Source organism: Podarcis tiliguerta (assembly GCF_965153285.1).
Source record: "Podarcis tiliguerta genome assembly, chromosome: 9".
Classification (NCBI taxonomy): domain Eukaryota; kingdom Metazoa; phylum Chordata; class Lepidosauria; order Squamata; family Lacertidae; genus Podarcis; species Podarcis tiliguerta.
In genome coordinates this window covers 12,835,061-12,862,608 of record NC_139542.1, presented here as the reverse complement: position 1 = coordinate 12,862,608, position 27,548 = coordinate 12,835,061, and the positions used below count along the sequence as shown (strand labels likewise).

At 45.8% G+C, this 27,548-nt stretch overlaps 1 protein-coding gene across 1 annotated transcript in view; it reads left to right on the top strand.

Moving 5' to 3' along the window:
* The first annotated feature begins 3,906 nt into the window (after positions 1–3,906).
* The window catches only part of RASGEF1B (RasGEF domain family member 1B), a 254,233-nt gene continuing 230,591 nt past the window's right edge, over positions 3,907–27,548 (top strand). Inside the window, exon 1 of the mRNA XM_083398472.1 lies at positions 3,907–4,306. Within this exon, the coding sequence (XP_083254598.1) occupies positions 4,238–4,306 (69 nt within the window). The 5' untranslated portion in view covers positions 3,907–4,237. The remainder of the gene's footprint in view (positions 4,307–27,548) is intronic.

The window sequence follows — 27,548 nt, the reverse complement described above, 5'->3', positions numbered from 1 at the left end:
CCCGTACTCAGAAAAGAAAGCCATTAGTCCAAAGAGGATTTTTTCTTGTGTTATGGACCAAAAATTTCAAATTGTAGAATGCCAATGGCCCTCTCTGTACATTCATTAATGTTAGGTTTCTTCAGCAAATTATAATATCTTCAAGGAGCTGTCATATTTTCAGTAGGTTAATCTTTCTCTTTTTTAATAAAACTCCCCTTCTAGGGAAGTTATTGTAGGGCTCATATCTTTTTTAAAAATGCCCAAGTTTTCTGTCCTGCCCTTTGCTTTTGGATGGAGTGATGTGTGGCTGGAATCTTCTGGGTAATTCTTTACCACAGCCTTATAAAATTTATGTTAAATTTCTCTTTCTCCCACCCCCCATCATTCATTGTCAGTTGTGCCGCTATCAGCCCAATACTTCATGGGCTGCCTCTTTCGCTGCCTACATCCCTTTCCCTGAGTAGTTAATTTAGAAGCTATCAATGTGTCAGAATAGTTCAAATTATTCCTTTCAACACACATTACCTACCACAGAGGGGTGGTGAGAGGTTTAATTAGTTAATACCCGCAAAGTGCTTTGAAGCTGCAAAGTACTATCTAAATCAGCATTATAACGCTGGAGGAAATTAGAGAAGGGATGTTATTTTCTTTTTTTTTAACTTCGGAGGCTTATTAACGGTATTTGTAGAGGTAAAGGAAGATTTTCCCACTCAGAGGCAAGAGATCAGGGCTCCAGGTTTGCTTTCCCTTCATTTGCACAGCTGGGTATATGGATGGGGCCAGCTCTATCATTAGGCAAGGTGAGGCAGCCTCCTCAGGTGGCCAATGCTGCAAGGCAGACTGGGTTTTCATAGAATCATAGACAGGCATAGGCAAACTCGGCCCTCCAGATGTTTTGGGACTATAACTCCCATCAACCCCAGCTAACAGGACCAGTGGTCAGGGATGATGGGAACTGTAGTCCCAAAGAATCTGGAGAGCCGAGTTTGCCTATGCCTAACCATAGAGTTGGAAGGGAGCCCAAGGGTCATCTAATCCAACCCCCTTTCTTCCTGAACTCCTCTTGCCTGCTCCAATCTTCCTGAGCTGGTGCTCCAGCAACAGTGATTCATGCTTGTTTTGAGCCTGAGCTGTCTGCCTCTGTAGAATAACAGACTCACAGAAGGCCCAAGGCCCATCTAGTCTAACTCCTGGCAAAGCCACTTCCACCCTGCAGAGGAGGTGGGATTGTGGGTGTCACAGCCCCCGTGCGATTGGGGGAATCCCCGGCCAAGTCACCCCCTGGCCAGCCAATCGGCTGGCTCTGGGGGCGTGGCCTGTCCTATTTAACACAGGCGCGGCGGGGATCTCCCTCTTTTCCCGCATAGCAGCTGTTCCTGTTTTCGACCCTGAAAACGTTGAAAGTGCTGGCAGCAGTAAGATAAATTCAACAGTGTAAATAAGTTTTGATGGATGTAATAATGGAATACTGAATGGTATAGTTTCTGTAAAATATGCAGGGATTTATGATACGTAAAATGAACCATGGAAAGAGAAGAAGGGAAGTCATTGATATCTTAAGGATGTAAAAATGAGTACTTTAAATTGTAAAATAGAAGAATATATATATATATTATTATGGGTCAGCTGCCAATCCCGTCATCTTCTGTCTATGGAATACGGAAGGCTGCACTTCATCCTTCACACTCAGCAGAAAAAACACCTTGGGCTGGCCTTGTCTACCAGGAGTGGGGAACCTAGAATAATAGAATAATAGAATTGCAGAGTTGGAAGGGACTTCAAGGGTCATCTAGTCCAGCCCTCTGCAATGCCCTCTAGACTGCAGTCAACATCATCCCTGCCCATTGGCCTTGCTGGTTGGGGCTGGTGGGAAATGCAGGCCACAAGTTTCCCATTTCTTCTGTGTTGTGGGTGTCGTGTGCGTAGTACAGAAACCAAGGCTGAGCAAGGGGGAGGGACCAACAGACAACAGGGAAATTTATGCCACACTTCTGAATGCTTCTGGGTTGCTAGAATCCTTGCAAAGCAAAAAGGCAAGATTCTCCTCCCTCTCAGAAGCCACTACGACCGACTGCATATGTGGCTCTGGCTGCTTTTGCTTTCCTTTGGTCTCTGTTGTTGCTGGTATAAACACTTAAACAGGTCTACATCACGTCACAGGCTCAACTCCCTTTGGAGAGGAAAAAGTGGTGGTTTGACCTGTGCTGATTGCATTGCTGTACTTATTTTATGAGGAATAAATAATAAATAACCACAGCGTTTGTGTTTGGAACACACTGCTGTTTGCTCTTAAACAATTTAACCTTGACTTTATCCAAGAGTGGGTCCCGGTTGCTGCAAATCCCATATCTCTTCTGACAACCCAGCCGCTTCCCATCTGAAATGACATATCAGGTCCTGCTCCAAGCGTAGAGCGTAGCATTGCCAGACTTAGATCAACCGTCGAAAGGTCTGCGGTAACTGGCTCGCCATCTCTGTAACTTGAAACAAAATAAAAAAATTCCTTCCAGTAGCACCTTAGAGACCAACTAAGTTTGTTATTGGTATGAGCTCATGCTAATGTGCTCATTTGTTTCAACTACAGCAGACCAACATGGCTACCTACCTGTATCTGTAACTTGAGTTCTTTTACATGGTTTAGCATTGGCGCTGGGGAACAGCAGGGCTCTTAACAGCAGAAATTCAACCGATTGTTGTTGTTTAGTCATGTCCGACTCTTCGTGACCCCATGGACCAGAGCACGCCAGGCACTCCTGTCTTCCATGGTGCACGCACATCATTTGAATGGCAATGCCCATCAGCTTTGGGGGGGTCCACCCACTCAAATATTTTATTGAGGGGGCTGGAGCCCCATCAGCCCCCAGGAGTTGACTCCTATGTTGGCTATTTACATATGTTGTTGTTGTTTAGTCATTTAGTCGTGTCCTACTCTTCGTGACCCCATGGACCACAGCACGCCAGGCAGTCCTGTCTTCCACTGCCTGTCCAACCATCTCATCCTCTGTCATCCCCTTCTCCTTGTGCCCTCCATCTTTCCCAACATCAGGGTCTTTTCCAGGGAGTCTTCTCTTCTCATGAGGTGGCCAAAGTATTGGAGCCTCAGCTTCACGATCTGTCCTTCCAGTGAGCACTCAGGGCTGATTTCCTTAAGAATGGATAGGTTTGATCTTCTTGCAGTCCATGGGACTCTGCAGAGTCTCCTCCAGCACCATAATTCCAAAGCATCAATTCTTCGGCGATCAGCCTTCTTTATGGTCCAACTTTCACTTCCATACATCACTACTGGGAAAACCATAGCTTTTACTATACGGACCTTTGTTGGCAAGGTGATGTCTCTACTTTTTAAGATGCTGTCTAGGTTCAACCGATTAAGCCCTTTCTAATATGGAAACAATGTTATGGGGGAAAGTTCTACTGACATTCTATTTTTTTTTACTTCTGCTGGGCCCCTGACTTTTTCTTTTTCATTTTTGAGGGAAGGGAACCTTCACTCCACTTTCAAAAGAGAATGCAAATTTGCACGTGACACACATCTTTTCTTTTTGAGTGTGTGTGCAATTGCGGCAGAGGTGCCCAGTCTCCATAACATTGCTGTGGGATCAGAAACGACCTGGCTTGCACACCCCTAACCAGCCTGGAAATTGATGCGCAAAGATCCTGCTTTAGATCTGAAACCGGTTCCTTTGCTAGCCTCCTGACCCCTTTTCGGCTCTTGTTGCGAACAGACAGTTTGGCGCAGCTCCGATCTTGCGCTCCCCCTTCCCTCTAAAACCACCCAGTGATGCAGAAGGCGATGCCTTTTTCCTTCCCCCTCCCAGCCGTTTCATGCGCTGCAACCGTTGTCCCTCTTGCCTCCCCCTTGCGGGGCCCTTCCCCCTTTTCACTGTAGTAATAGTGACATTTGCTGGGAAAGGCTGGAAGCAAGCATCACACAGCTCTGGTCCCCTCTTTTGCCGTGGATCTGTCCAATTCCTGCCTTACCTCTCGCAAATTCAGGCCACTTCGGACCTGGGCGAGTCAGGAGGGGATCCTCCGCACCATCGCACCATCTCCTTGGCACAATGGTGGGGCAGGAAGAGCTTGGATAAACAAGACCCTCTCTCCCTTGGAAGGAATGGCCAGGGCTTGGCTCTAAGGAAGCACCTCTCTTTCTCTGCCGCTGCTGCCGCTGCTGCTGCTACGCCTTCAAAGGATATTCTACCTGGCACAGTGTCAACAAGATCTCTGGGCGAAAACCCTTCCTCTCTGCTTGTATATGGCAAAGTTTCTCGCGGTGCTTCTGGGCTGCACATTGCCGGGCAAGGGACACTCCCCCATGTTCGAGGTAAGCGCCAGGGGGTTTTGCAGGGTGCAGGTGCAAGCTAAAAAAATATCTGATGATATCCTTGTTGCATTTGTGCTTGCTTGCTTGCTTCTTTAAAATGCCTCAATGGTCCTTTGGCCACATCAGGGCTCCTCGGTCATCACAGCCACCCCCACCCCTCCAGCCTGCCTTCTGGGTGGGGTAAAAAGAAGGGTGGTGGTGGTTGTGGAGGAGATGGACCCACCTGTGGTTCTCCAACACAAGAGCAGAACTGACTTCCACTTGACACACCAGTGCGTTAGCTGTCACTTGACTGGAGTTTAATTGCACCCTCTTGACATCCGCAGCACATGCTGGGGATATCTGTAGCTTTTCCCCAAGCAGGGATATTTCCTGGCTGCTTCTCTGGAGGATTGAAATCATCCTGCTGCGGTGGGGGGGGGGGGGGGGTGGCAGGCGGGCAGGCAGGCAGGCGGGCAGAGAAAGGAGCCAGGGCACTTGTTAGTCTAGTAAGAGGTTCTTGGCGTAAAGTCTGCATCCTCTGATGATTCCCCAAAGGAAATTGCGCTTGAACTAGAAAGTGACTTCCAGTAAACTGTCAAATGCAAGTGTGTGTGTGTGTGTGTGTGTGTAGAGGGAAACACAAGGTCCAGAATGTGAATGAAGAAGGTGTATTTCAACTGAGGCGGAGCTGGAAAACGACAGAGGGGAAAAAAGGTTGTGTGCTTTCTAAGTATCAGCGATGCAAGGTGATTCTCGCAAATAAGAAGCTGAGATGACTTTGGCCAACTTTGGCTCAGCTCCTGTGCATTGTATTTAGGAGTTTGAAAGCTGGTTTTTGCATCTTTTGGCGAGGTTCCGTCTTGCTTAGACGGCACGACTTCTAAAGTTGGAATGTGTAGATTTATACGTGTACGCAGGAACACAGGAAGCTGTGTTGTCCTGGTCTATCTTGCTCGGTACTGTCTAAACCAGCCTTTCTCAACCTGTGGGTCCCCAGATGCTGTTGAACTACAACTCCCATCACCCCTAGCTAGCAAGGCCAGCACTCAGGGATGATGGGAGTTGTAGTCCAACAACATCTGGGGACCCACTGATTGGTGGTGTCTCTCCAGGATTTTAGTCAAAGCTTTCTCCAAGCCTTACCTGGAGATGTCAGGGAGATGCCAGAACTGATGCTTTGCCACTGAGTTATGGCGCTCCCTCCCAATAATGCTGGATATGGACAAGGAATCCCTGCGTTTCATAGAATTGTAGACTTAGAAGGGACCACAAAGATCATCTAGTCCAACCCCTTGCAATGCAGGAATCTTTGGCCCAACACGGGGCTCAAACCCACGACCCTGAGATCAAGAGTCTCATCCCTGAGCTATCCCAGCTCCACCTGGTATGGCCTTGGCTCTGTCACTGTCTCTCAGGTTAACCTACCTCACTGGGTTGTGGTGAGGATCAAAATAGGCCACTCCCACTTACGTCTCCCTGCGGAAAGGAGATACACAGATATATAGTAAATCCACCCATAGTATGGAGTTTTGGCCCCATGTTTGGGATCATGCCACCTCCAGCCAGTCCAGAACAGGCAACTTGCAGCCAACAATGACAGGAAGGCAGTGAGCAATAAGCACGATTTATGGCAAAAGTAAAGATTAAGCCCAGTGTATTTTGTGCTGTCCTCAGCTCTTTGTCAGCAGAAATTTGAATACAAAGTGGAGGCAGGGAGGAATATTATAGCAGCCCAGTGCTAAGGACGTTTTCTTGGAAGACACACTGGACTGAGTTCCTGAGACAGAAGCCTTAAGCCACTGATTTTCTAGCTCTCTGCACCGGGGAACCTGGGAATCCACTGCAAGGGATTCTGGGTGATGTTTAAGGATGTGCTCTCAGCTCATGCAGGCTTCACTGATGGCTCACCTGGGCTGCTCTAAAACACACCTGTGGTGCAGTTAGGCCTTGGTAGGCTCTTGAGTTAATGGCTTTACAGGAAGCACCCATCTTTTGTTGGCCCTGTGTTTTTGTACAGTAAGACCCCAGAACCCAAAATATAAGCCCAGAAAGGACCTAATTAACAAGCACTGCCATGTTTATTTTCCTTTCGGAGGAAGGGGTTCTGAAGAGTTGTGGGGCCTTTGTGTTGTTGTTGTTTAGTCATTTAGTTGTGTCCGACTCTTCGTGACCCCATGGACCAGAGCATGCCAGGCAGTCCTGTCTTCCACTGCCTCCTGCAGTTTGGTCAGACTCATGCTGGTAGCTTCGAGAACACTGTCCAACTATCTCATCATCTGTCGTCCCCTTCTCCTTGTGCCCTCCATCTTTCCCAACAGCAGGGTCTTTTCCAGGGAGTCTTCTCTTCTCATGAGGTGGGCAAAGTACTGGAGCCTCAGCTTCACGATCTGTCCTTCCAGTGAGCACTCAGGGCTGATTTCCTTCAGAATGGATCAGTTTGATCTTCTTGCAGTCCATGGGACTCTCAAGAGTCTCCTCCAGCACCATAATTCAAAAGCATCAATTCTTCAGCGATCAGCCTTCTTTATGGTCCAGCTCTCACTTCCATACATCACTACTGGGGAAACCATAGCTTTAACTATACGGACCTTTGTTGGCAAGGTGATGTCTCTGCTTTTGTAATATTTGCTTATTGAAAAATATGCAAGGAGGGGGGCATAAGAAGAAGCAAATTTACTCCTCTCAGCAGACAGCACAGAGCGTATATCAGATGCTCAGATGGCAATTTGCACAGTCCCTCCAAGACTCCACCTATTTAGATCTCCCCCCTTCTACCATGGAGGAAGCAATTTGTACTTTAAAAGACAGAAAGAAAAATATACCTCTAGACTTCAGACTGATGCGATGATTAGGTCTGTGGCTGGGAGAAATCTACTTGAGGAACTAGTTTTTTAAAAACCCAATAAAAACTTTTTTAAAAATTGCAACAGGTGAAGGCTGGGTTTTTGCAGCTGGCAAGGATATAATTGCCTCCTTTGCAAATCACTTTTATGAGAAGTTTCAGATGCTCAGCTGTGGGAGAAAGCAGGGCGTGTGTACCATTATCCAGTTAAATATGCAAGGGACTTGATGGGAGCATGAAGCAGCTGTGGTGAAGGAATTATACTAGCTCCCGATTAGTTTCTGAGCACAATTCAAAGCGATGGGCTTTTGCTTATAAAGCCCCTTGGTCCAGAAGACCTTTGGGGATGACTTCTCCCATCAGAACCCTTCTCTTCCCCACCACAATATGATCATCGAATGATGCGCTGCTTTGAACTCAATAGTCTGCGATGGTCAGATCAATGTCTGCAAGGAGCAGGGCCTTATCTGTGATGGCCTCACAAGCCATGGCAGGAGCTATTGAAGAACACTTCAAGCACCGCAAGCTTTTGCTTCTTCATTCGACACGTGTAGGAGGACATTTTTAAATTATTGTCATTTCACTTCAAGATATATTCCGTGCAACATTTTGGCATCCCATGCCATGCACACTTCAGATCCACGAGAGCAATTTGCTGCTGCCGAAAATTCCCATCAAAAGGCACAGGCACAGCCAACCAGCTCTTGGGGTCATCTAAAATTAGTTGGCTCCTCTGGCAGCGCCTACATCTGACAGCACAAAAGGCTTCAGCATCATCAAGTTGAGTGTCGGGAAGCATTTGGTACTCGGGGAAGAACAGAGGGAGAATTAGCAAGCGCTTCTAATTCCATCTGATACTTTCTTCGTCTGGAATTGCTTTTGTGTGTTGGATGAAAGAGGCCTTTATTTTCTCTGCATGCGTGTTTGAGGTTTCAAATGTATCTTTGGATTCACCAGACCATGTACGGTCTGCCCCGCCCCCTCCACCCAGTGCTGCAAATGTATTTTTTAAAAATATTTTTATTGATTTCCCTATGTATCAGTGGCGTAGCGTGGGGGTGCAGGGGGGCCCGGCCGCACCGGGTGCAACATCTGGGGAGGGGGGCGCTCGCACTCGCAGCTCTCTGCCCCTACCTGGCTCACTCACTCTCTCTCACTGCAGTGCTGGCTGTGCGAATCCGATCCGAGCCGCCGGGTCGCCGCCCACTGTGGAGGGGAGAGTGCCAGGCGTGCGGTGCGGAGAGAGAGCGAGGGACTATCTGGGGGAGAGACAGTGCAGCGGGGTGGGGGGCGCAAATTACTTACCTTGCCCCGGGTTAGGGGGCGCAAATTACTTGCCTTGCCCCTGGTGCTGACAACCCACGCTACGCCACTGCCATGTATACATCCTCTAACAATATTTCTCTAACAAGTTTCCATATCCCCCCCCCCTTCCCCTGGACTTCCCTCATATTCCCATTTTGTTTTATTTCCATATTACTCACCCTGCGTGTTGTTTCCCAAAATTTTCCAAATGCATATAATCTTACTTTTTGTTATATACAATTGTGTTTGTTTATTCAAACCCTGCCAGTGAGTCCAATTCTGTTGTTTCTTCATATATGTTGCAAATGGTTCACATTCTCTTTTAAAGTCTTTGTTATCCTTTTCATGTATTTTGTCTGTTAATTTTGCCAATTCTGCATATTCCATAAGTTTCCCTTGCCATTGTTCTTTCGTTGGTATTTCTTCTGTCTTCCAAGCTTGTGCTAATATAATTCTTGCCGCTGTTGTTGCATACATAATTTCCAATTTTCTTTTTTAAAATCTTGATCTAAAATTCCTAGGAGGAATGCTTCTGGCTTCTTAACAAAAGTCTTTTAAAACATTTTTTTCCAATTCATTATATATCATTTCCCATTTCCCAATTTCTAACCCTTTTGCATTCCCACCACATATGATAAAATGTACCATCGTTTTCTTTACATTTCGAGCAGGTTTTAGATCCAGTGCTGCAAATTTTGAGATATGTACGGTCTTGTGACTCTGACGTCAGAGAGGAAGACTGAGCTGGTGTGTGTGTGTGTCCATTTTCAAGCACAATCCAAAGTGCTGGCTTTAAAAGCTTAGGACCCAGGAATCCTGAATCACATATCCCTCCCTCCCCATGCATGAAACTGTCAGGCCATTAATTGCCGCCTCAGATACCTCACTTCACCCAACATGTAAAGTCAAGTGGGTGGTAGAAATTCGAGGCACATTTAAAGCACCTCCCAAGAGTCTTGAGAACTGTAGTTCTGCAGGGTGTTGGGAATTATAGCCCTGTGAAAAGTGAACTATAGCTCCCAGGATTTCAGGGGGGGGGGGAGGGATCATCTGTGCTTTAAATTTATGGTCTCTGTATAGCCATCGTGAATAGAGATGGGGCATTTTCAGGCGATCAGCCTTCTTTATGGTCCAGTGAGAGCTGGACCATAAAGAAGGCTGATCGCCAAAGAATTGGTGCTTTTGAATTATGGTGCTGGAGGAGACTCTTGAGAGTCAAATGGACTGCAAGAAGATCAAACCGATCCATTCTGAAGGAAATCAGCCCTGAGTGCTCACTGGAATGAGAGATCATGAAGCTGAGGCTCTAATACTTTGGCCACCTCATGAGAACAGAAGACTCCCTGGAAAAGACCCTGATGTTGGGAAAGATGGAGGGCACAAGGAGAAGGGGAAGACAGAGGACGAGATGGTTGGACAGTGTTCTTGAAGCTACCAGCATGAGTTTGACCAAACTGTGGGAGGCAGTGGAAGACAGGAGTCCCTGGTGTGCCCATGGGGTCACGAAGAGTCGGACACGACTAAACGACTAAACAACCTTTTCATGGACATCTGTCCCCAGAAAAGTTTGCCTGACATCGTCTGTTTTCACTTTTAAGAGAGAAAGAAGATGGTGGTTTTCTTTTCATTTGCCTACCAGTGATGGCCAAACTTGTCCCTCTAGCTGTTTTGGGACTACAGCTCCCATCATCCCTAGCTAACAGGAACAGTGGTTAGGGATGATGGGAATTGTAGTCCCAAAACAGCTGGAGGGCCAAGTTTGGCCATCATTGCCCTAGGCAATGTGTGTTCATTTATGCAGGACGTGTTAAGTGGCTGCCAAATTTGCCTGTTACATCTTATTGTGTTTTTATTTCTTACCCTCTTTTATAAGATGCTCTCTGAGTGGTGGCTGAAGAACTGTCAATAAATGTTTTCATAAATAAGGTGACCATTAAGTCCAGTCATGACCAACTCTGGTGTTGCGGTGCTCATCTCGCTTTATTGACCGATTGAGCCGGCGTACAGCTTCCGGGTCATGTGGCCAGCATGACTAAGCCGCTTCTGGCGAACCAGAGCAGCTCACGGAAACGCCATTTACCTTCCTGCCGGAGCGGTACCTATTTATCTACTTGCACTTTGACGTGCTTTCGAACTGCTAGGTTGGCAGGAGCAGGGACCGAGCAACAGGAGCTCACCCCGTTGCGGGGATTCGAACCGCCGACCTTCTGATCGGCGAGTCCTAGGCTCTGTGGTTTAACCCACAGCACCACCCGTGTACCAATGTTTTAATAAATATATGCAAATAAATAAACTAACCAGGGAAGATGCTTCCAGTTTTGGAGAAAGGGGAAGCTTTCGGCATGATGTCACCTAGGAGCTCAACCCGAAACTAAAGCTTGAGTAACGGGTGTTTCATAGGATATTAGAATCATATAATTATAGTTGGAGTCAGAGGTCGGTTTAGGACTGTGTGACCAGTTCTGCTGCACTGGGCGCCAAGCCTAATGGGAGCCACAGGGCTACACAACTATGACATAGTGAACTGAGCAGAACTGAAGGTGAGAGGCAGGGTGGCGTGCTGAATTTTGACCTGGCACAGGGGTGTTGCTGAAATTTGAAAGACCAAAGACAGCCCTGTTGGAGTCACAGGATTCCCCATGGCTGCTGTAGATGGAGAAAGTCCTTCAGTGGTCACCAGTATACTGGCAGATTCCCCATATCTTCTATTGGGAAACCCAATAGGCACACAGAGGGGCTTATGGGAGCTTAGGAATGGGAGATATATTCTGTTTTTCAGGGAACTGGAACCCCATCTTCATCTGTTGAATTTATGCCTTGAACGCAGCCCTCAAAGAAACAGGAATCCCACTGAGAAGCAGAAAAGCCTAAGCTCCTGCAGAATAATGGACTCTTTGATGAATCACTTTGGGTTTCTAGGTGTCCTATATATAGAGCTTTCAGCAGTGAATAAAGAGAAGGGACTATTGCTGCATTCATGTAATGGTTTAATTTATTGACAGCCACTCAGATTCCTTCCCCGAACCTCAAGCTGAAGCCCTCTGAGGGAAACAGACTAATTAAAACTATGCATAGCTTTACACGCCGCCCAGTTTGCCGTGAATAAAGTTCAATCTCAATAGCAGGGGCTTTAATAAAGGATTCATTAATCTCACCGTAAATATAGGCAGCCAGTGGAGATAGCTGAGCAGCAATAATCCCACTTGCAGGGGAAATCCATTGCAAAACTATCGTGGATTTCCAGGAGGGAGAAGAAGGGCTGGAGAAAGCTTCATGGCATACAAAATAGTCCCTTGGATTGGATGGGGGGGGGGGCGTGTTGTAGCTCAGCCGCAGAGGACATGCTTTGAGTGTAGAAGGGGCCAGCAAGAAGTTTATCCAGGAGAGCCTGACTTTGATACAACTGCGAGTGTGTGGCTGTGTGCTGCTGGTATAAATGGGGAAGCAGCATGAGGGCTGGGGGGCATTTAACCATTTGCCTCCCTGCTGTTTTCCCCAATCTAAATTGCCCCACTCAAGCTTCTACTTTGGTCCGCAGGGGAGAAAATATAGGTCCCCGTGTATCACACCTGTATTTTCTCACCACGGAGCAAAAAAGCCGGGATGTGGGGTGAATTTAAATTGGGAAAGTAGAAACAGAGGAAACAGGTTTATACAGTGATACCTTGGGTTACAGACGCTTCAGGTTACAGACGCTTCAGGTTACAGACTCCGCTAACCCAGAAATAGTACCTCGGGTTAAGAACTTTGCTTCAGGATGAGAACAGAAATTGCGTGGCAGTGGCAGCGGGAGGCCCCATTAGCTAAAGTGGTACCTCAGGTTCAGAACAGTTTCAGGTTAAGAACGGACCTCCAGAACGGATTAAGTTCTTAACCCGAGGTACCACTGTATGTCCCTAGCTCACACTACCTGGAGGATTAAATTTGCAACGACCTCACCTCCACATTTAGGGAAATAAAAATGAGGAATTAAACACGGGTTTCTTGGTGTAAGATGTAGTTTGGCCCGAACGCCCCAGGTCCGGTTCCTGGCACCTCCAATAAATAAGGCCATGTACATACTGGACATTTAAAACACCTGGCTTCTCCCAAAGAATCCTGTCAATTACCCTGCAGAGTGCTATTAATTCCCAGCACCTGTTGCGAATCACAACTCCCAGGATTATTTAGGGGTGGGAAGGTGGCTTAAAGGTGTGGCCTTCATGCAGCTTAGTATCTCAAGCAGGTCTCCATTCCTGAGCCTCACATCTTTTGCATCACACCCCAGTTCCCCTGCCCCTTCTCCTCTTTTTATTTTAAGAAATGCTTTGCTTAAGGCAAATCATCTAAGTTTTCTTTGAGCCAACAGCTGCATTCACCCGAAGATCTGGATATCATCGCATCTAGTTTGATACTGGGTGACCTTGACAATAGTAGGTTTGCGCTGAAAGAGTGGTTCAAGCTGCCCTGCAGAAGCCCCTGATCAATTTCTCATTTGGCCCAGCCTTTTGCATTGAAATCCTGCGCCTTTTTATTTGCAACTTATTCCTGAGCAAGCCTCCCTCGGTTAACATTGCCTTTGAAAGAAGGCTTGGTGGGGGAGAGAGGAAAAAGAGTGAAATGATCATTGTTTGCTGGTGTTCTTAAGATGAAGCATTGCACTGTGAACCCCTGTGGAGACGAAACACTTCTTTCCTCTGGGGGGTTTAGATGACAATATTAATAACAAGCCCTGAGGCTAGATAGATCAGCCTCGAAAAGATCCCTGAAGTGACAGGCAGGAACAGAGAGAGCTTCCCTCTATAGCAGAGCATATGGCTTGCATGTCAAAGTGCAGGTTCAGTCTTTTGCATCCTGCATCAAGAAATCCCGGGTACCAAGGCGGATGAGTGGGGATTCCCATGGTGATGTAGCTTCTTTTGACTCCAGTATCATACTTAGCTTGTGAAGTCCAGATGTTGTTTATTCGAGAGAGAAAGGTGAAGTTTATTTCATTATACTTCTACCCCACTTCTTCTCAAAGGGGCTTTGAGCAGATTGCGTACTTCTCCAAACTAGCAAATTTCTCAGAGTCATCTTTGCTTAGCGTCACACTACAGTGGTACCTTGGTTCTCAAACGACTTGGTACTCAGACAACTTGGAACCCGGACACTGCAAACCCGGAAGTAAGTGTTCCAGTTTGCGAATGTTTTTCAGAAGCCAAACATGCTCCATTTTGAGTGCCACACTTTCGTTTTGAGTGTTACGCTGAGGTCTGTCTGATTTTGCTATTTATTTTGCGTTCTTGTGGTTCTTTTGTTTTTGTGGCTGTGTGGAACCCAGTTCCGCTACTGATTGATTGATTGTGTGACTGCAGTACATTGTTTATTGCTTTCATTTTATGGATCAATGGTCTCGTTAGATAGGAAAATTCATGTTAAATTGCTGTTTTAAAAAGTCTGGAACGGATTAATCCATTTTGCATTACTTTCTATGGGAAAGCACGCCTTGGTTTTGGAACGCTTTGGTTTTGGAACGGATTAAGTTTGAGAACCAAGGTACCACTGTATCCCTTTAGTACAGGGGTGGGGGATGTTGTTGAATTACAACTCCCATCAGCCTTGGCCATGATGGCTGGGGCTAGTGGGAGTCCAGCAACATCGGGAGGGCCAAGGTTCCCCAGCCCCACTCTAGTATCATTAATAAGTGGGATCTGCAACAGAACCTCATCACTGGAAGTGCTTGTGTGCAGGGAGCAGCCATGCCATCATAACTTCTTCCAGGGCCTGCTCTGAGTTTGCATCCAGACACAGGATGGGGAATGTGTGGCCTTCAACGGATCCAACTCCTAGGGGCCGAGGGGTCTTTGCCCCCTCCCCAATAAAATATTTGAGAGGGTGCCCCCAAAAGAGTTGCCATTCAAATGACATGCATGTACCATGCCATGTGGTTGATTATGTGGGGTGGGGCTTACCTGCCCCCTCCATATTTTGTTCGAGTTGGTGCCCCTGTTGGTCTTTGTGGTCCCTGATCTAGGCTTTCCTGCTTGGAGAGGGTGTCTCTCCTACATTTGAAAACAGCAGAAGCAATACAGAGATGAGGATGGAACTAATAATAATAATAATAATAATAATAATAATTTATTATTTATACCCCACCCATCTGGCTAGGCTTCCCCAGCCACTCTGGGCAGCTTCCAAAAAAAATATTAAAATACTGTAATACATCAAAAATTAAAAGCTTCCCTAAATAGGGCTGCCTTCAGATGTCTTCTAAAAGTCTGGTAGTTGTTGTTCTCTTTGACATCTGTTGGGAGGGCGTTCCACAGGGAGGGCGCCACTACCGAGAAGGCCCTCTGCCTGGTTCCCTGTAACTTAAACAGCAGGACATCACAAAGCTGCAAAAGCTCAGTTTAAGGCTCTAATTCAATGTACACTTTCCAGAGAGTAAGCTGGCACTTACTTCTGAGTAAAGATGCATATGCTGCAAGTCCCTCTCTCACATTTCGACTGGATGCAAGTCTCTAATGCGGGCATCCCCAACCTTCGGCCCTCCAGATGTTTTGGACTACAATTCCCATCATCCCTGACCACTGGTCCTGTTAGCTGGGGATCATGGGAGTTGTAGGCCAAAACATCTGGAGGGCCGCAGGTTGGGGGATGCCTGCTCTAATGTGCATGCATACTCAAACCACATTCCCTCCACCCCTTGAAAGCTGAAGAAAATGTGTATTTGGGGTTTGTTGTTTCCACATCTTAGCATGTGTGGATTCCGCTCCTTGAAAAGGAGAGGGGAAATATGGTTCAGGCCCAGAAAGATAATCTGCTGAATCTAATTTCTGGGTTGCTGGAGAATTCTCTATCTTCATTAACATCCTCTTCTTGGCATTTGTGCTGAGCTAGCTTTCAACATCCAGAAGAAAAAACAAACTACAAGCCCACCACTCACCAACCCACTCTGCCCCTCTGCCCGTTAGATTTTTTATGGTGTCAGTTTTTCACTTGAATCAGCTATAAGGGACTTGCAGAACATAATCTCTTAATCTTAAGTGTTTAATCATTTATAGGTTGCTTTTTCGAATAACTGTTTTGACTTACAGCAAGTTCCAAGCACAAACAGCCCTACTAGTATATCGGTAGCCGTCCCCCCTCGCTCCCTTCTTCAGACTATATTCTTTCATAGGGGTGCCCCAGAGGAAGAATAGATTTGCCTTTTCTTAGGATACGACATTCAACAGGAAGCAATAGACACATGAACCGGTAAATGAAAAATCTCATTTATCTTGCCTTTGCTTTTACGGTAGCACAGGTTGCTGTCCGTGGTACTGCAATTGTTTGATCTGGGATCAGTATTCAGTCCGGTGATGTTTGAAAGTTTCAGGGCAGGCAGAGTGAAAATGACTGCTGATGTTTGGTTTTACCTTCTGAGGGTGGGTGACTTTGAGTTGTTACCCATTAGAACAAAATCAAAACAGCTATACCTCCGCTGCACTGTTTCCTTAACCAAGGCAGTACTTATCAATTTACATCCTTAGTTCAGTTTCTTGGTCTCTTCCTTGCCCTCTCCTGGTTACTTCCTGTGCACTCCGTCACTTTCCAGTGTTCTGGATCTCTTAAAGTGCCCCGTCTCTTTTTATTTCTTGCAATTCTTCACCTCCAACTTTTCAAGCTTCTGACCCCAAAACCTTTCGGCTTACCCATTTTTCTATATTGATGTATGTACAGTGGTACCTCGGGTTACAGATGCTTCAGGTTACATACGCTTCAGGTTACAGACTCCGCTAACCCAGAAATAGTGCTTCAGGTTAAGAACTTTGCTTCAGGATGAGAACAGAAATCGTGCTCCGGTGGCACAGCAGCAGCAGGAGGCCCCATTAGCTAAAGTGGTGCTTCAGGTTAAGAACAGTTTCAGGTTAAGTACGGACCTCCGGAACAAATTAAGTACTTAACCTGAGGTACCACTGTACAATATTTTGACTTCTTCTCCACTTTCAGTGAATCAGGAGGAGAGTCTTTGATAAGTTTCTATTTCCCCTTAATTGCACTCCCCCCCCAACACTATGAAAAAACTTGAGCAAAACCTCTGCGCCTAAACTTTTGACCCTCCTGTGACCATCATCATGAACAAAACATCCCCATGTACTTTTAACCTTCCTGTGAATTTTTGGCCCTCCTGTTCTCAACAGCCTTAAAACCACAAGTTCTGTTCCTTTGCAACATGAAATATGATAAATTGTTTGTGTGTGTGTGCAGGGAGACACAGCAAAGATGTATAAAATTACGAGGAAGGTGGAAAAAAAATGAATGAGTTCATTCAGTTGAATCCAATGGCAGTAGATTCAGGAGAAACAAATGGAAGCAGTTCCCCTCTAATACAGATGTAACATAAGGAGTTCATGGACACAAAATCTGATACTGGCCGCTTGGTTAGATGGCTTTAACATTATCTTTAAAAGTAGCAAATGATCTGTCACAGGCTATTGACCATAATAGTGCAAAATGGAAACTCTGTAGTCAAAGGTAGTTTATCTCTGAATATCCAGTGCTGAGGAGTTACTGGCTATCTACACTGTGACATTTCTGGGACATTCAGGCAGTATATACACCATACATTTAAACAGCACCATCCCAAATTCTGGGAACTGTAGTTTTTCCCTCTCAGAGCTACAGTTCCCAGAATGATTGACAAATTGCCATTCCCTGGATTCTTTGGGTCAAGGAGGGGGAAATTGTTTTAAATCTCTCCCCAGACCACTTGAAAACTGCTGAAGGTGGACCACTTAATATCTTTTCAGCCTATTGTAGCAATTGTTGTTTGCACTGCTAGATGCTGCATGATTTTCAATTGTATTTTTATTGCTTCTTTTATTTCTCATATACTGTATTCGTTGTATCATGGTATGAATTCCATGGAGGTCAAATTGCAATACAATAAAACGCAGTACGTAAGAAATGAAAGAAGCCATAAAAATGCAATTAATAATCAATATCAATATTGGATGCAATGGATGTGTTGTCTCCCATCTTCAGCTGCAAATTCACAGAACACCTGATTGAATCTTGCAGACCACTTGTGGTCCATGGACCACAGCTTGGGAACCCCTGCATTAAATGTTTGTGGTGTATGCACCTTGGTTGGAGGTAAAGGTAAAGGTAAAGGGATCCCTGACAATTAAGTCCAGTTGCAAACGACTCTGGGGTTGCGGCGCTCATCTCGCTTTACAGGCCAAGGGAGCCGGTGTTTGTCTGCTTCCGCAGACAGTTTTTCTGGGTCATGCGGCCAGCATGACTAAGCTGCTTCTGGCAAAACCAGAGCAGCACATGGAAATGCTGTTTACCTTCCCGCCGGAGTGGTACCTATTTATCTACTTGCACTGTGTGCTTTCAAACTGCTATGTTGGCAGGAGCTGGGACAGAACAACAGGAGCTCACCCTGTTGCGCCGACCTTTTGATCGGCAAGCCCAAGTGGCACAGTGGTTTAACCCACAGCGCCACCCGTATCCCATTGGTTGGAGGTAAAGGAAAGTAATTCTTATGTCCTTAAATGGTGAAGTGGGACTTGTAGATTTTGCCCATGGTCGCACTTACAGAGCCACTCATGCATCTTTTCCCCAATTGCTATTAAAATGATGATCCTGTTTTCAGTATGACACAACTGAGCAGAGTCTAGACACAACTGCAGCAAGTTCTTGCTTATTTGTGTAGGAATTTGTTTGAGGGTGGAGTTCCTTTAGGGGCTGGAAATGTTTTTAATGAGCTCTCTAATTAGGCTTTTGATGGAATCCCTTAATTGATGTTTGCTCAGTTTGTGAGCTCTTTGGCTATTTAATTAATGCCTGTTTATTCCAGCAATGTTTGATAAGTACAGGCGCACAAATGTTATGAATAAAACACGGAGTCTCATGAGCTTTGGGCTTCCTAATTTTGCCAAACCCCTCCCCTTGAAATGAAATCTGGTGGAAGCAACGCAGCTCAGAGAGTGTGAGTGGTGAGCCGGGTAGTCATGATCTTGAAGGATGGGCTTAGCAAATGGCTACCCCTCAGCCACCGATCCTCAAAAGGGGGATAATACCGGCCTTCTTTAGACATTGCTATTGTGAGAATACTTTGGCGACGCCTGTGAAGAATGCTCAGGCCTGTTCTCCGTATAAATGCTACCATCAATCTTAAATTTAAGAAGCAGAATGAAGCCAGGCAGGTCATAAGCAGAGAGGAGGGACGTTGTAGGGAGATTCTTAAGATTTCTTATGCAAGCCAGCAGAGGATCATGCTGAAAGGGGTTAAAGCCCTTAATGAAGAGCTGAGGAGCATCTTTTCCAGTTCAGACATTGCGAACAACTTTCCAAGATCCACATGCCAGTTGTGGCTGTGTATAGAGGCAAAACCAGCTCACGCACTCTGAGACCCCACAGCTAATTCTCCCCTGGCCTCCTCGCTGGCCCAAGTAGAACCAATTCAGCCAGCTAGCCCTAGGGATTATCTAATTGATTTTTGAATTTTATTGTTATTCATGTTTTTATACTGTATTTAGTGCTGCTTTTATAATTAAGTGTTTTAAAGTGTTTTAAATTTGTTGTTGGCCGCCCTGAGCCCAGTTTTTGAACCAGGAAGGGCGGGTATAAATAATTTTTTAATTTTTTTTTATTATTATTAAAAGGGGTAGAACAGTGTGACTCCTACCTCCGTACAGCAGGTTACGTTCCAAGGCACATGAAGTCAGAAATTTCTATAAACATACGTGGGTGGCGCTGTGGTCTAAAAACCACAGAGCCTAGGGCTTGCCGATCAGAAGGTTGGCGGTTCAAATCCCTGCGATGGGGTGAGCTCCCATTGCTCGGTCCCTGTTCCTGCCAACCTAGCAGTTCGAAAGCACGTCAAAGTGCAAGTAGATAAATAGGTACCACTCCAGCGGGAAGGTAAACGGCCTTTCCGTGTGCTGCTCTGGTTTGCCAGAAGCAGCTTAGTCATGCTGGCCACATGACCTGGAAGCTGTTGAGCGCTGCAACCCCAGAGTCGTCTGCAACTGGACTTTTTATCCCACATAAACACATCTCTTCATCCATCCATCCCAGCTAGGCAATATCATTAAAGGGTTCAGGGCTCCGCAATGTGTTTAGTTCAGGAACGTCCAGCCATTGCAGCTGGACAAGCTTTTGGGTGTCCCGCAATGTATTGAGATGTTCTACATGGTGTTTGCAAGTTCTTCAGCTCACTGTCCACAACCCCCCTCCCTTTTGTGCTAACAGCATGCCAGACTCTGAGACAAGACTGGATGTCAAGTTGATTCAGTGACAGCAGGGGGGGAAAGTGGGGGAAAGAAAATATCTCCTATAAATCTGCTCCTGATAAATTTTGATAACATAACCTGGAGGTTCTTGGAAAGGAGATAGAGACATAATTGGCGCAACGGCTGCTGGCAGACTTTTTTTTTTGCTTTTCACCCATGGTTGGAAATGAAATACTGCCACAATCTTCGATAAATGAGATGGGAGGGAAGCACATTGCAGGTCAAGGGAAAAGGGCAGGAGGAATTGGTCAGGACATCCGTGCAGGAAATAAATTGCATCCAGTCTTTGAAATGCTGCCCGTTATTGAACCTGAATTGTTTTTAAGCCTCTCTTTCCTATCTGACTGGACAAGTTGATAGCTCGGTATATTAAAGGACAAGACCTGACAAAGGACTGAAATGTTAATAAACGGCTCCGCAATCAGCACTAGAAGAGAAATCTTGATAGAACTCAAAAGTTGGTTGCGTTTTGATGGCTCAGTGTGAGGCTGCCATGTATTATTTAAAAATGGAATCAAAGTCGACAAAAAAACCCCCCGATTCTCTGTGCCAGTTTTAATAAGAAGCAACACTGCATTTCAGCCTGCTTTTTTACTCTTTTTTCAAAGTTGGCATCATTAGATAGGTTTTTATAAAATAAATGCTTCTCGAAAGTTTTTAAGGGCTCATCCACATGTCTACTTGTGGATGAGCCCTGCTGCTCCCCCCCCCCGCCCCGCCAGGAAAAAAACCCTCTTTACTGCTGAATCGGAGCAAATGTCAATCAAGTTTTTCTGTGGATTTCTCTGATTCAGCAGTAAAGAGAAGGTTTTCCCAGGAAAAATGGTGGTGTAAAGGCAAAATCACTTGCATCCATGCCTGGAAAGCACAGGACAAATGGAAAACCTCTTGGGCCATTGCTTCCCAGGTGTTGTTAAGTATAACTGGTTTAATTCATACTGAAAATGGGAATGTCTGTGTATTGCATACCCTCCAACATTCTGTGATGAAAATAGGTTGTTGTTGTTGTTTAGTTGTTCGGTCGTGTCCAACTCTTCGTGACCCCATGGACCAGAGCACAACAGGCACTCCTGTCTTCCACTGCCTCCGCAGTTTGGTCAAACTCATGCTGGTAGCTTCGAGAACACTGTCTAACCATCTCATCCTCTGTTGTCCCCTTCTCCTTGTGCTCTCCATCTTTCCCAACATCAGGGTCTTTTCCAGGGAGTCTTCTCTTCTCATGAGGTGGCCAAAGTACTGGAGCCTCAGGTTCACGATCTGTCCTTCTAGTGAGCACTCAGGGCTGATTTCCTTCAGAATGGATAGGTTTGATCTTCTTGCAGTCCATGGGACTCTCAAGAGTCTCCTCCAGCACCATAATTCAAAAGCATCAATTCTTGGGCGATCAGCCTTCTTTATGGTCCAGCTCTTACTTCCATACATCACTACTGGGAAAACCATAGCTTTAACTAAATGGACCTTTGTTGGCAAGGTGATGTCTCTGCTTTTTAGGATGCTGTCTAGGTTTGTCATTGCTACTCCATGGATGAAAATAGATGTTGTTGTTTAGTCGTTTAGTCGTGTCCAACTCTACATCCCATTAAACAACAACATTGCTACTCCATGGATGAAAATAGGTACATCCCATTAAACAACAAGAGTAATAATTTTACTATATATACCTTGCCCATTTGACTGGGTTGCCCCAGCCACTCTGGGTGGCTTCCATCATATATAAAAACATAATAAATTGGAGGTTGGATAACTCAATACTGGATAACTCAACACCTGCCAGCATTTCTCCAATGAAAATAGGGACATCCTAAGGAAAAGTGGGACATATCAGAGGATTATCCCATTTTAGCCTTATATTTGCACCCCATCGTGAGCAGCTTGGGTGAAGGGCATTGTGGGAAATGAAGGTATGCTTACAGAAGTTGAGTAAGGGGGTTTTAAATTTCACAGGGTGATTTTATCTCGGTGTTTGTAACCATAAACGATTCAGATGCCTCAATCTGCCGGGCTTTTCAAACACTAGAATTTGTGCGTCTGAAGGTTTTATTGAAATGAAGTGTCACGCTGCTGGTGGTGATTTGGCTGCCCAAGCCGTTGTGGCAGGTTGTGCGGTTGCCTCTCTAAGAAGCGCTGCACAGATTCGTCTGCAATCTTCGCAGCACCTCTCCCTGGGCACCTGGCATTCAGAGGCTTAGCAAGATGTTTTATTAAAAAGAGAGAGATGCAGAATTAATAAGCTTCTGGCCACAGGAAACCTGGAGTCAAACAATCCATTCTTTCTGACTCCCCTTGGGAAGCTGGCAGCCTGATCTTAACTGGGGGCACAATTCCATCAAAGTTAAGCACTGTTAAACCTTATTAGGTTCAAGGCGAGGAACTGAAGAACTGTGCATCTATTACATGAAATCAGTTGCCTTCAAAACGCTTCACTGTGCCCTCTGTTTTTTCAGAACTGCCATAGAAATATTCAGGGCTTTTTCCCCCAGCCAAAACTCAGTTCAGGTAGACACTATGGCAAAATGTAAGTGTGGATAATCTCTCAGACCAGTGGTCTACCTGAGAATTATCTACACTGACTTATCTCCTGTATCAGCCTCTACAGCCACGGCAGGTGCTGTAACTCGTGAACAGTTTGACTTCACCCCTGAAGGTGTACTTTTCCATGGTCTCCAGAGACAGACAGATGCCACCACCAACAAAAATCCAAACTGGCTGCAAGCAGGGCTTTCCCCCACCCAACCTGAACTCACTGGAACTGAGTTCTGGCACCTCTCAGGTGGGCCATTGCCTTTCTAAGAGAACGAGGGAGGTGTTCGTGGTGAGTTTTGGCACCTCTTTTTTTGTAAAAGTAGCACCAACTCCAAGTGACTCTCTAGGATTTCAGGCCAACATAGAGGTGCTAGGGGGTTTTCTGCATGCAAAGCAGATGCTCTACTACCGAGCTATGGGCGTTCCTCCACTGGTGTAAGGAAGCTGGGGCTGTTGTCCCTGCAAACAGTTGCCTACCAAAGTAGGCTCCAGAACTCTCCTGTAGACAAGGATGCCAGGAATTCTATACTAAGGACTGCAGATTCAGTAACTGGAATATCTAAAGCAGGGGTCGGCAACCTTTTTCTGTCCACCTCCACCTCCCCTCAGACCTTGTGGGGGAGGGAGGATTATATTTTGAAAAATAAATAAATGAACGAATTCCTATGCCTCACAAATAAGCCAGAGATGCATTTTAAATAAAAGCACACATTCCACTCGTGTAAAAACACGCTGATTCCCGGACCGTCCGCGGGCCGGATTGAGAAGGCGATTGGGCAGCATCTGGCCCTGGGGCCATAGTTTGCCTACCCTGGATCTAAAACATCCTTCTTTCTCTCCTCATCAAGTCAATTTCCCTCTTCTTTGTGGGGGCCGGCAATTTCTTCACAGCATCACAACCTATCCCAGAGCCCTAGGTGTGATGTGCCAATTTTCCTTTTCTGGAAGGAATGATCTGACTTCTGCCTACCACCATCTGCACCGGTTTTCCTGCTCTGTTGCATTAACCTAAAAAACTTCATGGCTCTCTTGGCATCAAACCCTCTCTGCATATATTAGAGGCATTTCAGTATTTTTGTTGCTGCTCCGTCTTGACAGCCTGTGTTATCCTGACCTTACAGTGAACTTCCCAGTAGCTCTAATCCTCTGCTTTGATTCTTAATGTTTAATACATTTTTAAAAACATGCACACACATTAGCCTGCTTTATCCAGAAGGAGAGTGGAAGTCCCTGGCTTTTGATTTGTAATGTGCATTGAAGTGTCAGACAGAGCAATTTGGTTCCCTGTGGTGAGCTGGAGCAACAACCCAGATACGGCTCTTGGAGAGTTTGCTCTTCCTGAAATGTAAAGAGTTGAAGAAATCCACCCAGCTCTCCTTTCTGCTCTCTTTTGGCAGCATCTTGTCATGGACTGGCTGGAGGTACCAACTGGGGAGCCCCAAAGGTAACCCCCAAGGGAAGAAGACTCAGAGGCAGAGGATTGGTGGTGGGATGATGACGAGCGGTCAGAGGGAGAACAGGGAGCAAACTGGTATTGGAAGCTGAAAAGGAAACAGGGTTTAGTGAGCAGGAAGAGTCTGTGGCAGAGAGCAGTCCAGAACCAGAACCAGAAGTGGAGGCTGAAGAGGAGGGGAGCCAAGAGGCAGAGATGAGACAGGTTGGTGAGGAAGCTAGGATGTCTCCTCCTCCTGCAATACTCAGCTCCCTTCCCCTCTGGTCTCCCAGAACCCAAAGAGGTATGAAAAGAGTGGAGCAAAGGCAGGCAAGATGAAGGATTGCTTGGGAAGGAACCCGGGGCGGAGGAGACTTAGAGGGCTGTGGGAAGGCCTTCAGTCCTTGCAACTGCCTCATTGGGGCAAGATCTACTGGGAAGTGTTGCTGTGCTCACTAGGCCTGGCCTCCTGAGCCATTTTGTTTTTTGAAAAAATAGAGTCAGTGCTTTTTTCCTTTTAAAAAAAATGTTTAGGGGTACTCTCATTTTGACTCAAGAAAATCACCATTTTGTAGTTCAAATCGGGGAAAATAAACACTGCCCCTCAATGAGGCCAAACTTTCATCAGTAAAACACTACACATCCACATTCCACACTCCTTCACACATTAAACGCTCGCTTCTGTCTGAGACTCAGGAAATACCGGGAAAGGAAAGGAAGCCGCCATCGGAGGTGGTAATAACGAAACTGACCAATCACTGTGCTAGATTCCAGCTCCTACTTCACACATTAAACGCCCGCTTCCGCCTGAGACTCAGGAAACACCGGGAAAGGAAAGGAAGCCGCCATCGGGGGTAGCAACGGAACTGACAATTCACTGTGCTAGAGAAGAAACTAATCTTTAAACATTTTTAGTTTCTTCTCCCTTTAGCTTCACAAAATGTTTAGGGGTATGCGTACCCTGCCACCCTCCCAAAGCACTGAACTTATCTGGCACTGTGTGAGCTATTGTTGACCTGTTCCTGACACCCGCCCTAACACTTCTTCACTTTGTCCTACACCTGCATCATTTACAGAAGGATTGTAGCTCTGTAGTAGAGGACCTGCTTTTGCATGCAGAAGGTCTCAAGTTTAATCCCCGGCATCTCCAGGTAGGACTTGGAAATGAACCCTGTCTGAAATCCTGGAGAGCTGCTGGCAGTCAGTGTAAACAATACATTGGTATCTCGGGTTAAGATTTTTCAAAGTTCCACAGCCAAATCTTCTGAATTCATGTTTGGTTCACTCGGCAATTTCAGGACCTGCTTTCAGGTGTACAGTGGTACCTCGGGTTAAGTACTTAATTCGTTCCAGAGGTCTGTTCTTAACCTGAAACTGTTCTTAACCTGAAGCACCACTTTAGCTAATGGGGCCTCCTGCTGCCGCCGCGCCGCCAGAGCACGATTTCTGTTCTCATCCTGAAGCAAAGTTCTTAACCTGAGGTGATATTTCTGGGTTAGCGGAGTCTGTAACCTGAAGCGTCTGTAACCTGAGGAACCACTGTACTGAGCTAGATGGTGCAGTAGTCTGTCTCAGTAAAAGGCAGCTCTCTATCATACATTACCCAAGACACCCCATGCTCTAAGGCAGCAAACTTTAAGTAGTAGATTGGGGGGCTGTCCTCCCTTTGGGGCCAGTTGACACAGCTATAATTTTGAGAAAGTGTTGTGGGTGCCAGTCATAAAATGGCTACCATGGAGGTGTAGCCAAAACACTGTAATGGGTATTTACTGAAATCTTTTGTAGGTGTCATAGGAGGTACTGTAGGGCCCAGTGGTGCCCACGGGCACTGTGTTGGTGACTATTGCAGTAGATTAATCAACTATACCTTTAGTTGATTAATTGGTTGGGAGTCTATTTAATCAGCAGGGCAGACGTTGGTGTTCAGACAGCAAGCTTTAGTTTCGTAATAGCAATTCCTCAAATGTTGGCAAGATTCATTCAAAAGCGAAACCAGTTAGGAGAAGATCCAAGTTTGTCCTGTGTGTTGAAAGAGACAAGCGAAAGGGAATTAGCACTAAAGCTGTTTCCTTTCTTATTCTTTTCTGTTCCTTTTTTTTTTTGAAAGTGCCGCAGACTTGACAGAGAAGAATGAGGGGGTGAATAATTAGATCTTTTGCTGCGACATTATGTTCAATACAACCCCCCTGGTTCACTCGGCTGCCTTCTGTACAAATGTACAGAAAAGCCTTTAAAAAAAAAATGAAATGAGAAAGCTTTGTTATTGTAATGATGGGTTGTGCATCTGGTGGGTTTTCAGCTTTAAAGCACTTTGCAAATTCTGATAGGGCTGATATTCTGTTCCATAACACAGTTGCCTCCATGCACAGCCTAATTGTGTGGAGAGCCGAGGCTATCTAGGTCATGCATCCCATCAGTACAGGGATTTCTGCTTGTGCAATGGGACTTCCACCCCCTGTACGCATCCTGCACCGTCGCCAGATCTGTTCTGTAGGGTTGGGGCAAATCTGCCTAGAACAGGTTTAGGGAATGCACAGGGAACCAAAGAGGGTAGTTTAGGGTTGTCAAACAGAAGAGCAAAAAAGAGGACACATTTGTAGGTTGGGAGGGGGGGGGGAGGAAGAAAAAATAGCAGTATTAGTGTGTGTGCAGTAAAATAAAAAAGGTGTACAGTGGACGTGTTGGGATACTGCCAGGGAGACAAAGTCCATCTTGACTCCACGTCGTCTCCGGACGTCCATTGATCTCCCGTAGACACGCAGTATCAGCAATTAGCGACACGAGCTCTAGAAATAGCTTGCCACATTCCAGAACCGATGCACGCTCTATCAGCAGATAATGCACACAGCGGAAGGTGCACCCAGAAGAGCATTATTTACAAGTTTATTCAGCGTTGATCAGAACAAAGAAAAACATGACTGCCTGCTTCAGAGTCTCCGGCAGAGAGAGAGAAATGAAAGCAAAGACACAACATAAACATCCTGTGAAACAGGAAAATACGCAGGCTGTGACACAAACATCCTGCTCCCTTTTAAGGTGGAACAGAAATATCCTAACAGGACGCTCGGGTTGTGAATGTGATCTGTGCGGGAGGCACGTTTGCAACCTGCAGCGTTCACAACGCTGGTTGCAATTTGGTGCTTCTGCGCATGCGCAAAGCGTGATTTAGCGCTTCTGCGCATGTGCGACCACTGGAAACCGGAAGTAACCCGTTCCGATACTTTCGGGTTTTGGTGGGTCCATAACCCCCCCCCCAAAAGAAAAACACACAACCTGAAGCGACTGTAACCCAAGGCATGACTGTATTGAAATATTTAATCATGGTAATAAAAATGAAAATAAAAGTAAAAAAACAAAAAATGGGGGCTATAATTAAGAGATGTCAGTGAAAGTAGAGTAGAAAGAGAAGGGGAGATATAGTTAAAAGAAGAAGGGGATTGCCCACCCCCCGAGAAAAGGAAGAAAAGAAAATGACCAAAAATACAAAAACAAACCTATTATTATTATTATTACTATTATTATTTTATTATTATTATTACCCTACCCATCTGACTGGGTACCTACCCAGCCACTCTGGGCAGCTTGCAATATATAAAAAACAGAATAAAACACTGCACATTAAAATAAGGTTACCAGATTTTTTTCATTGAATCCGGGGACACTTTTCAACTTCAGTCGGAATGGATGGATTTTGTCAGGGGACTGATTTGTAAATATGGGAACTGTCCCCGGGAAACAGGGACGTCTGGTAACCTTACATTAAGAAGATTCCCTATACAGGGCTGCCTTCATATGTCTTCTGAAGGTTACTTATCTCCTTGCCTGGGGTTCACATAACTCCAAACTCGCCAATATTTATCAGATGAAATAAATATAAATTTAAGAACCACAGAAAGAGGAGGAAGGAAGTCG